Source organism: Danio aesculapii, chromosome 21, assembly GCF_903798145.1.
Source record: "Danio aesculapii chromosome 21, fDanAes4.1, whole genome shotgun sequence".
Taxonomy (NCBI): Eukaryota; Metazoa; Chordata; class Actinopteri; order Cypriniformes; family Danionidae; genus Danio; species Danio aesculapii.
In genome coordinates this window covers 33,856,936-33,872,367 of record NC_079455.1, presented here as the reverse complement: position 1 = coordinate 33,872,367, position 15,432 = coordinate 33,856,936, and the positions used below count along the sequence as shown (strand labels likewise).

At 36.4% G+C, this 15,432-nt stretch overlaps 1 protein-coding gene across 7 annotated transcripts in view; it reads left to right on the top strand.

The window, feature by feature from the left end:
• The first annotated feature begins 13,190 nt into the window (after nucleotides 1–13,190).
• grin1a (glutamate receptor, ionotropic, N-methyl D-aspartate 1a) overlaps nucleotides 13,191–15,432 on the top strand; it is a 36,579-nt gene continuing 34,337 nt past the window's right edge. For 3 of the 7 annotated variants that reach the window (XM_056445919.1, XM_056445918.1, XM_056445917.1), the window contains exon 1: nucleotides 13,191–13,816. In XM_056445919.1, coding sequence (XP_056301894.1) covers nucleotides 13,568–13,816 — 249 coding nt within the window. In that variant the 5' untranslated portion in view covers nucleotides 13,191–13,567. The remainder of the gene's footprint in view (nucleotides 13,817–15,432) is intronic. The other 4 variants (XM_056445922.1, XM_056445921.1, XM_056445924.1 and 1 more) reach the window with 2 other exon arrangements.

Genomic DNA, 15,432 nt, shown 5'->3' with positions numbered 1-15,432 from the left:
ACGACAGACATCCTGTGGAATGATTTGGGCAAAAGGAAGACTAGTCAGGATAGAGGGAAAGATGAATGCAGCAATTTACAGAGACATCCTAAATGAAAACCTGCTTCAGAGTGCTCTTGACCTCAGACTGGAGCGACGGTTCATCTTCCAGCAGGACAATGACCCAAAGCACACCGCCAAAATATCAATGGAGTGACTTCACAACAACTTGGTGAATGTCCTTTAGTGGCCCAGCAAGAGCCCAGACCTAAATCCTATTGAACATCTCTGGAAAGATCTGAAAATGGCTGTAATGGCCCATCCAACCTGATAGAGCTTAAGAGGTACTGCAAGAGGAATGGGCACAAATTCCCAAAGACAGGTGTGCCAAGCTTATGGCATCATATTCAAAAAGACTTGAGGCTGTAAATGCTGCCAAAGGTGCATCAACAAAGTATTGACGAAGGCTTTGAACACTTATGTACATGTAATTATACAGGTTTTTTATTTTTAATAAATTTGCAACAATTTAAAAAAAATCTTTTTTCATCCATTTTGGAATAATGCTGCAACATTAAAATTGTGGAAAAAGTGAAGCGCTATGAATACTTTCCGGATGTACTGTAAATCACCAAGTAACACGGATTCAGCTAAATAACTTTTAAATGTTCTACTGAAGAACAAAAGGAACCTACATCTTGGATGGGTAAGTAAATTAACAGTATTTATTTCATTTTTGGGTGAACTATCCCTTTAATAACAGAATTATCATTTTTGGGTGAACCAACGCTTCAAGATCACCTTCATCAGTCTTCTCACCTTCATGCGCTGACAGATGGTCCTCATGGGGATCCTGAAAAGAACCACAAAATGACTTCGTTACCTCAATATAACCTTCATGATAAAGCAAAAAAAAAAGACTTTCTTCAGAAATAAAAAAGCTTCTGAACACTCTAAAAGAGAGCAGGTGAATAAAGGCGGTGTGTGGTTTCATCATATTTCATCTTCTCTTTATCGAACATTTTAATGAACAGATTCCACAGGGAATTCCGAGAACAGAGCCAGAACCGATGCGGACAGATGGAGCGATCAGCATGACATATAGAGGAACGAGCCAGGAATCTGATAGCTCGAGACCGCCATGTGTGGACAGTATGGCGCGCCTGAGCTCCAAATCCATCGATTGGCCAATTTGCAATGAATCGTACAGCTCCGCGGGTATGGGATTCCTGAACTGTGTCTATAAAGGCTGCCAGCTCGGTTTGATCAGCATGCCGGAGCATCCCGTAGACTCCAATACCACCCATATCGTCAGAAAAGCCCTTTTGTACACTGGGAGACTTATACATGTATAATTCTCATTTGAGACGGTACGGTTGTTTTTGGACTTGCTCGCAGGCTTGTGCGAAGTGACGAATGAGATTTAGCAATGCTAGATAATCCGATTTAACGATGCTGTGCCTCTGTCTTGTTTTTCTTGGCTGTTCTTTCTGTTAGTCCTGTTGTTTGCTCTTGCAAACTTGCCGCAGGCCGAGAACTCCTATGGTGAACTAATTTATTAAACCTGACAACAGATGCCACTAAAAATGGTTTGAAAGTATTGTGAGCGGTGCAAAAGCCACTGCCAAAATGCCAAGGTGTTCCGGTACCAGAAATGAGTTTCTCATTTAATTAATGTCTCAGTTAATTAAATGATATTAATAAGCATAGTATGATATAAAATTAAGCACAAATATAATATAATATAATATAATATAATATAATATAATATAATATAATATAATATAATATAATATAATATAATATAATATAATATAATATATAATATACTGCTGAATAAAGCATTTGTTCATAAATAGGGGCAATTATTCGATATATATCTATTTAAATGTATAGCGAAATGATAATAGATTAATTTGCTATTTATTTATTAATCTATATAATGTATTATTAATCATTTTTTTTTATTTCGAATACAATATGCCACTGTTCACTGTCACATTATTCTCCAGAAATCAGTAATAAAATATTTCCTACATACATACTGTACATACATACATACATAAATAATATACAATTTTAGAGCAAGGTAAAAATAATGAAACAATCACGCATCACCTTGAAGCACAGGAAAATCTTCCCTGCCTCCCTGTCATAAATAATTAATCCACGTCAGCACACAGAACATGGTTTAAAAAAAATAATAAGTCTGAAAATTCACAAAAGGAGCATCTTCTAGCTCCTCAGAGATCTCTTTTGATATGGATTAAAATAGATCAGCTATATATTGTGCCTGGGCTTAAGAACAGACAGTTCTCTTCCTCCTTTTAAACAGCATATTTTTGGGTGCAACATTTGGCTGGACGAAAGTTCTCCAGTTGGTCTGCGTCCTAGTTTTCTGAAGATGAGATTGGACATCATTTATAACCACAGCAAGCCTCTGAGGCTGGTGCAATGCCACGCTACAGTACGTCTGTGCGCAGACTTCAAATTTTTATTATTTTATTCAATCTTTCCTGAAAGACTACAGGTTAGGTGGAGGCGATGGCTTGAACAAGTCATTATAATCGTGTTTTCCATCTTCTCACACTCTATATTTCTGTAGGAGACACATTTAGGATGCACATACAGTTTGCAGTGCTGGAACCAGTTCTCTATTTCTGGTGGGAAGAGAAGGACAGAGATGGAGGGATAAGCCATGAATTATAGATCGACATACCACATACATGAGAAACACATCATGTCTGTGCGGGCATCTAGGACAGTCCTGAACAGCAGAGAAATGTTTCTTCTTAACCCATTACCGGCCTGAAAACAAACACACACACACACACACACACACACACACACACACACACACACACACACACACACACACACACAAATGATAATAATTATTACAATTATTATCACTTTATTAGGTACACCTGTCCAACTGCTCGTTAATGCAAATTTCTAATTAGCTAATAACATGGCAGCAACTTAATGCATTTAGGCATGTAGACATGGTCAAGACGATCTGCTGCAGTTCAAACAGAGCATCAGAATGGTAAAGAAAGGTGATTTAAGTGACTTTGAATGTGGCATGGTTGTTGGTGCCAGACGGGTTGGTCTGAGTATTTCAGAAACTGTTGATCTACTGGGATTTTCACGCACAACTATCTCTAGGGTTTACAGAGAATGGTCAGAAAAATAGAAAATATCCAGTGAGCGGCAGTTCTGTAGGCGCAAATGCCTTGTTGATGCCAGAGGTCAGAGGAAAATGGCCAGACTGGTTCGAGCTGATAGAAAGGCAACAGTAACTCAAATAAGCACTTATTACAACTGAGGTATGCAGAAGAGCATCTCTGAACGTGAACCTTGAGGCAGATGGGCTACAGCAGCAGAAGATCACACTGGGTGCCATTCCTGTCAGCTAAGAACAGGAAGCTGAGGCTACAATTCGAACAGGCTCACCAAAATTGGACAATAGAAGATTGAAAAATTGTTGCTGGTCTGATGATTCTCGATTTCTGCTGTGACATTTGGATGGTAGGGTCAAAATTTTGCATCAACAGCATGAAAGCGTGGATCCATCCTGCCTTGTATTAACGGTTCAGACTGCTGGTGGTGGTGTAATGGTGTGGGGGATATTTTCTTTTCACACTTTAGGCACATTAATACCAATTAAGCATTGTGTCAATGACAGCCTTCCTGAGTATTGTTGCTGACCATGTCCATCCGTTTATGACCACAGTGTACCCATTTTCTGAGGGGTACTTCCAACAGGCTAACGCATCATGTCATAAAGCACAAATCATCTCAAACTGGTTTCTTGAACATGACAATGAGTTCACTGTACTCAAATGGCTTCAACAGCCACCAGGTCTCAATCCAGTAGAGCACCTTTCGGATGTGGTGGAAGGGGAGATTCGCATCTTGGTTGTGCAGCCAACAAATCTGCAGCAACTGTGTGATGCCATCATGTCAATATGGACCAAAACCTTTGAAGAATATTTCCAGTACTTTTTTGAATCTATGCCACGAAGGATTAAGGCAGTTCTGAGGGCAAAAGCGGGTCCAACCTGGTACTAGTAAGGTGTACCTAATAAAGTGGCCGGTGAGTGTATATACACTACATTTACATTAGTATACACATTTCTCTAACCACATCAACACAGAACATTATCTGGATGTATTTTATAACTTCTGTTGGTGAACAACACTATGCACATATTTAAAAAAAAAAAAAAACATATACAGTAAGATATATATATACAGCATATACAGCAATTTCATGCAAATGTCAAAGTTGTCATGAAAAAATTACGCTTTCGCCAAAATAGAAACCGTTTCTGCGTTTTTTGTGTAAGCAAGTATTTAACAGTACTTTAAAAATACACAAAAACGTCTCTGTTAATGTTTTCAAACTATTATATTTGATTTACCAAATGACACAAGTGCCAATTTCACATCTGTCACATCCATAACGCAGAGACGTCACATCCATAACGAAGCTTTTTCCTCATTAATGCAAGAATGTCAAATAAAATAAAATCAATCATGTTTGTTTTATAGTGAGCCAACTCTTACCCTTTTGATTAGCATTATTTCTTTGGGTTGTGCAGTTTAATTCACAGAATTTCTACAAAGTGTGTTGTATACTGTAAACTCGCAGACTTTTTTGGTCACCTCCATAATGCATGTTTATTTTCCTCATTTAAAATCTAAAACATGTTTACAGATTGATATTTTTCTGATCTCATAGCTCTGTGGTTAGTTCTTTTGGAAAATATAAACAGATGTTTCAATATAATATTAACATACTTTCTCTGTGAATTTATGTTTTGAGATTTTACTGCAAATGTCCCATCCATAACACTGGAATTGCTCATAAATAGATTAATAAATAGTTAGATGCTTTGTGATTGGTGTAACGAGAAGTCACTGGAAAACGGAGTTGATGATCCATGTGCAATTTATTAATGAGTAGTAAGGCAGGCAACGGTCAAATAGGTAGCAAACTGGAGCATAAAGGCAATCCAAAATACATAGTCAAAAACAGGCAAATGGTCAGGATAGTCGGCAAAAAATCAAAACGGTAAACAAGACAAGGACCAAAACACGGCAAGACAAAAAAAGGAAAATCACGTAGTAAAGTTAGATTCGTGTATGAGAAAGTGAGAGGTTTAAATAGTTTAGATAATCAATGATCATGAGTTTTAGCTCCTGATGTGTGTGTGTGTGTGTGTGTGTGTGTGTGTGTGTCCGTCTGTCTGTCTGTTTGTCTGTCCAAATGAACGTCAGCTATGGCAGGAGTGATGAGTGCAAAAAGTATTGGGAGTTGTAGTTCGGTAACAATTGGTCTGTAAGTGACATCTTATTATTTTAACTTTTAAATTTGGAAAATAATTAGTTTCAACATATGTACAATTTCAGATTTTTCTACCTATTACATAGTAATGTATTTCTTTAATGAATGTATTTTCTTTCATTTACACATTTATAAACTCTTTTACTAATAACGGATTTATTTTAAACATTTAGCAATTTTTTGTATTCATACTAATGTCATTTGTATTTATTTATTTTAATAAAACATTTGGATCATTTATTTTAATCTTAGAGAAAATAACCTTTTCATTAATTAACTTAGCTTATTATTATATCATGTTTTATTTATTAATTTAAGAATTCATCCATTTTGCATTTATTTGTTCATGTATTTTATTATTGTGCATTTCTATTGCATTTAATTAATTATTCATTTATAAAATTTATTAAATGCATTAATTTGATTAACTTAATTTAATTTATTATTTTATGTATTAATTTATTTAATTCAATTACTTTTAATTCAGTGCATTTCTATTTTATTGCATGTAATTTAATTAATTACTTCATCCAAATATCTTTATTTAATAAAATTCTAATTTAATTAAATATACTAATATAATTAAATAACTTTATTTAATTTCTTTTATTTATTTTCTATATTAATGTATTTGTTTAATTAATTAACTGAATTACACTGTTCCTATTTACTGTGACCTTTTATGTGAAGCTGCTTTGACACAATCTACATTGTATAAGCGCTATACAAATAAAGGTGAATTAAATTGAATTGAATTAATTAATTTATTTAATGTATTTATATATTTAATTTATTAATTTATGTATTCATTTATTTGATTAAATTCTATTTAATTCCGTTTAATTTAATTTCTTGCTTTTCCCAGTTTTAACCCCCTTTGATTTTCTAAACACTTCTAAATATATCCTACAACATTAAAACTGATTCAATTCCCTTAAGACACCAAATAATCAATATTTAAACACATTACATTTTCTGATGGAATGTTTTCAATTTGACAAAATCCCATCATCAAACCACATCTGAAACATTAATCTATAAATCTTTTCCTTTTATCTGTTCTACTTTTCCTAAACACACACACACACAGGCGCGCACACATTGGAGGTGTGTCATCTCTTAATTATTCTTTAGTAAATGGACTACCTCTCTCTGTCTCTGTCTCTCTATGTGTGTGTGTGTGTGTGTGTGTTATATAAGGGCTGCAGTGCAGACTGGCCCAGCTGTATTGATGTGCAGAGATGTGGGAGTCTGGGGGAGGGAACTGAACACGACCAAGAACCATGTCGCTTGGTCAGCCTTTTGTGTGGCTCTCAGCAAGCCAGAGACATCCGAGTATTACAACACTTCAGACGCTCACAGCGAGGCGGCACGCGGCTAAACTCACACACTTTCATCCCATTTCAAAAACCCAAACAGCTGCCTATAAATCAATTCTTGAAATAAATAAGCTTGGTTTAGATATCTATCGATTGCTCTTTGCTATAAAAGATATATAAAATGCATAAAAGTAAATAAAGAGCACTGCTATATAAAGATGTCCCCCCACGAGGCGCGTGATACATTATTTAAAGTCGACAGCATAACTAGATCAATTGTGACCTAATTTGCAAATCCCCTACTCATATCAGACTGTGACATTCACATGTAGAGGGATTATTTCCCACGGATAATGAAATATTAATGGGGTTTCGATTGCAGGTTCTCAAACATGCGGAAATTAAATCAAATGACAATGACAAAAAGCACACACGACCAAATGTGTGCGCGCACAAAAATGTGCATATTATTAAGCCAACAGCATTGGCGATTGAGATGTTCAAAGAAATTGAGCATGATCTTAACACTTGTGAATCCATTCTAAATAGTCAAAAATAATAGACAAAAATAATGTAAAAATCATTAAAGTAGCATATTTTGATATTTTTTCTCACATTCTCTCAGATAAATTTTGTTACCTTAGTACTAGATATACCTAAAATAAAATCTTAAGGATTTTCATGTATGTACACTAACCGGCCACTTTATTAGGTACACCTTACTAGTACAGGGTTGGACCCGCTTTTGCCTTCAGAACTGCCTTAATCCTCCGTGGCATAGATTTAACAAGGTACTGGAAAATTCCTCAGAGATTTTGGTCCATATTGACATGATAGCATCATGCAGTTGCTGCAGATTTGTTGGCTGCACATCCATGATGCTAATCTCCCAGTCCACCACATCCCAAACATGCTCTATTGGATTGAGTTCTGGTGGCTGTGGAGGCCATTTGAGAACAGTAAACTCATTGTCATGTTCAAGAAACCAGTCTGAAAAGATTCACGCTTTATATGACATGGTGCGTTATCCTGCTGGAAGTAGCAATCAGAAAATAAGTAAACTGTGGTCATATAGGGATAGACATGGTCAGCAACAATACTCGGGAAGGCTGTGGTGTTGACACGAAGCTCAATTGTTACTAATGGGCCCAAAGTGTGCCAAGAAAATATCCCCTACACCATTTCACCATCACCACCAACTTTGAACAGTTGATACAAGGCAGGATGGATCCATGCTTTCATATGGTTGATCACAAATTTTGACCCTACCATCTGAATGTTGCAGCAGAAATCGAAACTCAGACAAGGCAACATTTTTCCAATCTTTTATGTGTCCAATTTTGATGAGCCTGTGTGAACAGTAGCCTCAGTTTCCTGTTCCTAGCTGACAGGAGTGGCACCTGGTGTGGTATTCTGCTGCTGTAGCCCATCTGCCCCAAGGTTTGTCATGTTGTGCGTTCAGAGATGCTCTTTTGCATACCTCAGTTGTAACGAGTGGTTATTTTGAGTTACTGTTGCCTTTCTATCAGCTCCAACCAGTCTGGCCACCTCCTCCTGCAGCAGATTGCCTTGACTATGTCTACATGCCTAAATGCATTGCGTTGCTGCCATGTGATTGGCTGACTAGAAATTTGCGTTAACGAGCAGTTGGACAGGTGTACCTAATAAAGTGGCCGGTGAATGTACATTTCTAGTAGCAAATTTATGAAATATATTAATGGAAGATGATTTTTACTTAAAATTCTAATGTTTTTTGCATAAAAGAACACAACTATAATATTGACTTAAAAATGTATTTATGGCTATTGCTAAAAATATACCTGTGCAGCAAAAGACTGGTTTTATGGTCCAGGATCACATTTATTAAAGAAATTGAAGGTGAAATATATATATATATTTTAAAAATACCATTTTTTGCAAAAATATACATGTTGTTTGCATTAACACAGCCCAATTGAATCCCAAAAATGAGATGAAAAAAAATCCAAAATGTCCATAAGAATGCACAAGGGTTAAATCATGCTACTGTCAATTTGTCTCATTAACACTCTGCGTTGCCAGTGCGCACAAAATGCCTACATGTGAATACTTTGAAACTTCACACTTCAGGAGAGAGGCTTGTTTCCCTGGTAACCGTTTTTCCCCTTTTGTCCTTATGTGCCTACCAGTGCATAATGCTGCTCAGCACATGCACCTGCATTCAAAGCATGAGATGCTTTCTTCCTGCAAGCGAGCAGCGTTGGTTTTCAAAGCACTGATCTAGTTTTGAGCTCTAAGACATGCATCTCGGAGAAAATGCACAAATTAGGAGTTTTGCACAGATGTCATTTGAACACAGAGACTGCACTTACAGGCATGGATGCTCATGCAAGCGGGAAGAAGTCTCTCAGCCAAGCCACTTTATGTAATTACTTTTAAAATCTGGGTTTGAAACAAGGGACAAGTGATTGCATGATTGAAAATGTTGAAATATGAATGGAGTGCTTGCATAATTAATCACTGGTCCTCAAAATACAACTCGGAGCATTTGTGGTAACATTTAACTGCCTTGTGTTAGTCTTTATGGGTGGAAGGTAATGGTAGAAAAGGGTTAGATGAAAATAAAGGTTCCAAATAGAGTAAAAAGGGTATGCAGTGACAAGTATAAATGAGTGCACCCATTACAGATCTCGCTTCTACATCAATATTTTCTGGAACTAATTTAACAAAATTAAGGTAATGAAGAAATGTATAAAATTTTATAAGGACAAAAAAAAAACAGAACAGAAGCATGAAAAATATAGTGAAATTAGTTTAAAATTTTGTGGTTTGTCATTTTTTGTAACATTTAATCTGAATTTATTATTTTTATATTCCAAAATATGTGAAGTGACCAAACTCTTGTTTTAATGATTGTAACTGTCTAATAAAACTGTTTTGTAAAAATGCACCCAAACATATAGCCTATATTCACTTAAGAATGGATAAAAAATATTCATTTATAATAGAGGCGTACTCATTTATGCTGTGTACTGTACATATGTAAAATGTACACTCACAAGCCACTTTATTAGATACACCTGTCCAACTGCTTGTTAACGCAAATTTCTACTCAGCCAATCACATGGCAGCAACTCAATGCATTTAGGCATGTAGACATGGTCAAGACGATCTGCTGCAGTTCAAACTGAGCATCAGAATGGGGAAGAAAGGTGATTTAAGTGACTTTGAATGTGGCATGGTTGTTGGTGCTAGACGGGCTGATTTGAGTATTTCAGAAACAGTTGATCTACTGGCATTTTCATGCACAACCATCTCTAGGGTTAAAAGAGAATGTTTTGAAAAAGAGAAAATATCCAGTGAGTGGCAGTTCTGTGGGCGCAAATGCCTTGCTGATGTCAGAGGAGAATGGCCAGACTGGTTTGAGCTGATAGAAAGGCAACAGTAACTCAAATAAGCACTTGTTACAACTGAGGTATGCAGAAGAGCATCTTTGAACGCACAACACGTCCAGCCTTGAGGCAGATGGGCTACAGTAGCAGAAGACAACACCGGGTATCACTCCTCTCAGTTAAAAATAGGAAAACTGAGGCTACAATTCACACAGGCTCACCAAAATTGGACAACAGAAGATTGGAGAAATGTTGCCTGGTCTGATGAGTTTCGATTTCTGCTGCAGAATTCGAATGGTAGGGTCAGAGTTTGGCATCAACATGAAAGCATGGATTCATACTGCCTTGTATCAACGGATTAAGGCTGCTGGTGGGTGGTGTAATGGTGTGTGGAATATTTTTTAAAGCGCAAATTCTTGAACATGACAATGAGTTCACTGTACTCAAATGGCCTCCACAGTCACCAGAACTCAATCCATTAGAGCACCTTTGGGATGTGGTGGAACAGGGGATTCGCATCATGGTTGTGCAGCTGACAAATCTGCAGCAACTGTGTGATGCTATCATGTCAATATGGATCAAAATCTCTGAGGAATATTTCCAGTACCTTGTTGAATCTATGCTACGAAGGATTAAGGCAGTTCTGACGGCAAAAGGGGGTCTAACCAAGTACTTGTAATGTGTACCTAATAAAGTGGCTGGTAAGTGTATGCTTTTTGTATTAGCACAGCCTAAATCAATCACAATAAAAAAAAATAATTTAAAAAGACAAAAATGTTCATAAGGATGCGCAAGGGTTAAATCATGCTATCATGCTATTAAATCATGCAAGTCAGAATTTAACTACCTTCCACCCAAAAACACTGATCTAAGGCAATGATAGAAGATTTTAGATGAATATAAAGGTTCCCAACAGAGTATAAAAAAAAAAAAAAAAAATCACAAGGAGACAAGTGTTATAATATAGCCAATATGCATCTAAACACAGCAATATATATACCATAAGACCATTTCTGATGTTTAGTAATACATTCTATGTGGCCCTATGTAGAATAGGGAACTGTAGCCATCAACTTATTTCAACTTTAACAACAGAATTCAACATAGTTATTTTTGTTCTTTTGCTTAGAAGTCAAAAGATGTTGACAGTACCTTTGCAGCCATATACTCCTGAACATCCAGACACAGCCCACACTGGTAAAATTGACATATGTTAAGTCCTCTGAATGACAAATAAGCATCCTTGTGGTTTTCCTGGCAAGACCTGGGGAAAAAAGTTAATATTTTTGCACATCAAGATTCATTAATTCTAGGAATCATCAATGATACATCCTTTTTTTTTTTTTTTTTTTTTTTTCACATTTTGATCCCAAAATGTATGTTTACTTCTTGGATAAAACAAAAATGTAATCAGGTATTTTATTTATGGTCAGAACTGAAATAGTTGTTTATTTGCACTAATAGAAAGTTGAGAACAATAAAATAACATGGATACTTCAGTAATACATACACTACCTGACAAAAGTCGTCACCTATTCAAGTTTTAGCAACAACAAATAATAACTTGACTTCTAGTTGATCATTTGGCATCAGAAGTGGCTTATATGAAAGGCAAAGGCCTCTATATTATGATTATTTTAATAAAATAAAATATGATTTTAAAATTATTTAATTAGAACAGTAAGGTCTGACTTTGCTCAGACAAAAGTCTTGCACTTAACAGAAATAATGAACAGTATAGAATATAAACTCATGGTGCAGCGAGAAAAGAATTAATACCATGCATGACTCCCATGAGCTTGGAGGACTGCATCCACACATCTCTGCAATGACTCAAATAACTTCTTAATAAAGTCATCTGGAATGGCAAAGAAGTTCATCTTCATCTTTAATGCCTTCTCCTTCATCTTACCCCAGACATGTTTAATAATGTTCATGTCTGGTGACTGGGCTGGCCAATCCTGCAGCACCTTGACCTTCTTTGCTTTCAGGAACTTTGATGTGGAGGCTGAAGTATGAGGAGCGCTATCCTGCTGAAGAATTTGCCCTCTACTGTGGTTTGTAATGTAATGTGCAGCACGAATGTAACCCCAAATCCTGATATTCCTTCACCAAACTTGACTGATTTCTGTAAGAATCTTGGGTCCATGCAGGTTCCAATAGGTCTTCTGCAGTATTCATGATGATTGGGATGCAGTTCAACAAAGGATTCATTGGAAAAATCTGCCACTTTTCCAAATGATCAACTAGAAGTCAAATTATTTTTTGTTGCTCTTACAACTGGAATAAACGACAAGACTTGTGTCAGGTAGTGTAAAAGGATTTATGCTAATTTGTGTTTAAAGTAACAACAGTCTTAAATCATCAAATGTGAATAAACCAGTCAAAAAAGGGCTTCTGGCTTTTCACAAATGCGACATGTTTGTGACAGCAATATGAGATGCCATTTTTAGAGTGCCTTTATGAGAATTTTCACACGTGATTTCATTTTTCAGAGGGGGCAAACAACAACTCTACTCATTAAAATCATTCACGTGAATTGAACACTTCCATTAACAGTAAGCAACAGTGTAAAATACACAGAATACCCTTATTAGGCTTTTCAAACTCTCTCTATATATTTAATGGCTAACACTTTACAACACGAGACACGTAGTTAATGTTATTTTATGTATTTACTAACATGAACAAACCATGACCAATACATTTATGTATACATATTTGTTAATGTCATTTATTGAAAATACAGTTGTTCGTTGTTAGTTCATGTTAAGTCACAGTACATTAATATTAACATGCACAGCGTTGGACTTCAATAATGCATTAGTAAATGTTATACTATGATTAATAAATGCTGTACAAGCATTGTTCATTCTTAGCTTATGTTAGTAAATAGGCTACATTAACTACGTGTCTAGTGTTAACTAAGTGTTACCCGAAAATGCAATCGCTGGGGTTATAGGCACTTGAATAGACACGAAGCCATTAAAACCATATGATTTTGTCAGCCTGTTTGTTTCTAGATAAACACTCAGTTCGTCTTTAGTCTTAAAGAAAAAAACAATTCCAGCTCCTTTTCTTCAATTTTACGCTTGGGTTGTTTGCGACACCGATGCGTTTTAATTCCAGCCGAACGCCGACGCGAAAAAACTGGAGGAGGTGCGGGGGCGCGCGTAAAAGAGCGCGCACAGCTGTCAGCACCAAGGACAGCGCTCCGCCGCAGAACAACAGCCGACGGACGCGCAGAGAGGCGGACGATACGAGACGCATCACTGATTTCTGCTGCAAGGCTTCATCCACTATGCTACTTTCTTGCTCTGCCTGACTTGAGAAAGGGGGGAATTTGGATTTTCTCAGATGCCATCGCTTCAATGGAACCATGAACACATCGCCGCAGTGTGTGTGAATTTCGCACCTGGGATTGTTTTACACTTTCAATTGGCACACTGGACATTGCGTTCATTCTCCTCCGCAAGCGACTAGCTCCAGGGACTAAGAGAGGAGGACAGCGGGGGTCTCCGTGCGCTCTTCTGGCCCTCCACACGATGCGTCTGCTTCTGCTGGCCGCGTTATTCTCCTGCTCCTGCGTGCGGGGCGGCTGCGAGCCCAAGATTGTGAACATCGGGGCCGTCCTGAGCCAGAAGCGGTACGAGCAGGTGTTTAAAGATGCCGTCACCCAGGCGAACCAGGTGTACGGACGGGATAAATTCAAGTTGACAGCCATCTCTGTCACTCACAAAGCCAACGCGATTCAGATGGCGCTGTCTGTCTGCGAGGATCTCATTTCCAGTCAGGTGGGATTTTTTTAGTATCGGTGTTGCGCTTCCATGTGGCCAGATTCAGTCTTGAATTACGCGAGTTGAAAGTTGCTCGAGGGGTAAACATGTTCATGCAATATGCACCATTCAGAATTAATTAATTTATATGGCTTTTATGAGGCAGGGTGAAATTAGTCATTATTTAAATAGCTTTTGTAAAATTAAAAAACAGTTAGATATGTAAATGTGTGCATTAGAAAGATGCACGGGTGACAGTTCATAATTTCTAAGCACCTATTGCGCTTTTAGAAGGTTATAAATGCATGCAGGAACAATGTGTACCTTATTTGACCCTTAATTATGAATTTTGATGGCATAAATTATGCACTCAGTTGAATGAGAAATATTCAATAATTGTCATGCCACACACAAGATAACTAAATCAAATCTCTCCTCATAAATAATTGTTTTATTGTCTGATTGTTATTGTTATTAAACTTTAACACCATAACCAGACTCATATTGAGGGGTGTGCTATGCCATTTAGGAAAATAAAAGGCTAAAGAGTTATTAAATTAGCCATTTCTACATACTGAGAAGTATTTCATGCCATTTTAGAAATATAAAGCTGGAAAGGAAGATGATGGGATGGATGGATGGAAAGACATTAGATAGATAGGATGGATAGAACAGATGGAAAGAATGATGGATGGATGGATAGATTTGGCAAACTTTAAAGGTAATTTTTTCAATATTAAGTTTTTGGAAACTCTTAGATAAATGATTGGAAAGATGGATAGACAGATAGAAAGGATGGCTGTATGGATGGTAATATATATAAATTGATCATCACTCAATGTGAGTGATTTTGCCAGATGTAAAAAAAGAACGCATTAAGCAGAGCAGTAGCAATATCCCAGATGTTGTTAAACTTTAACACCATAACCATATTGAGGGGTGTGCCATGTCAATTTAGAAAATAAAACGCTAAATATTTATTAAATGAGCCATTTCTACATCTTGAGAGGTATTTAATGTAATTTTAGAAAAATAAAGCTGAAAATATGAGTTAAAGATCAATTCAATATATATTTTGATAGAAGTTTTATATCAGTTAATAAATATTTAATACTGAAAATTAAAATTGAGACATTTCTTCATATTACAGTATGTCATATTCTATCTTAAACATGTTGATTCAGATATACATGGAAAAAATGACTTATTGGATTTAATATTTTGGTTTTTAAGGTAAGTGGTTGCAAACAATTAATATGGGCTGGATTTAAACAACTAATTAAATTGAGTAATGTTGAACTTAATTTGTTTATTTAAATTCAGCCCATATAAATACCTTTAAAAATTGTAAATCTAATGAATCATTTCCCTTTTCAGTGTATTTGAACATATTTTTGAAAGAAAAAAAAAAACTAGCTGTTTACACATCTCAAAATACTCATAAAGTGTAGTCTTTGACTTGGGCGCACTTACTTGAGCAGTCGAACTTGTTGGGTTGGATGGTTTCAGTACTAAAGCTGCATAATTTGTTTAGATGTCTATACAGGACAGCCTGTCAGTAGATGATCCATGCAGGTCGATAGACTCGCAGTGGGGGAAAAGGTTAACATACTGTATCCGACCCTACAAAGCTT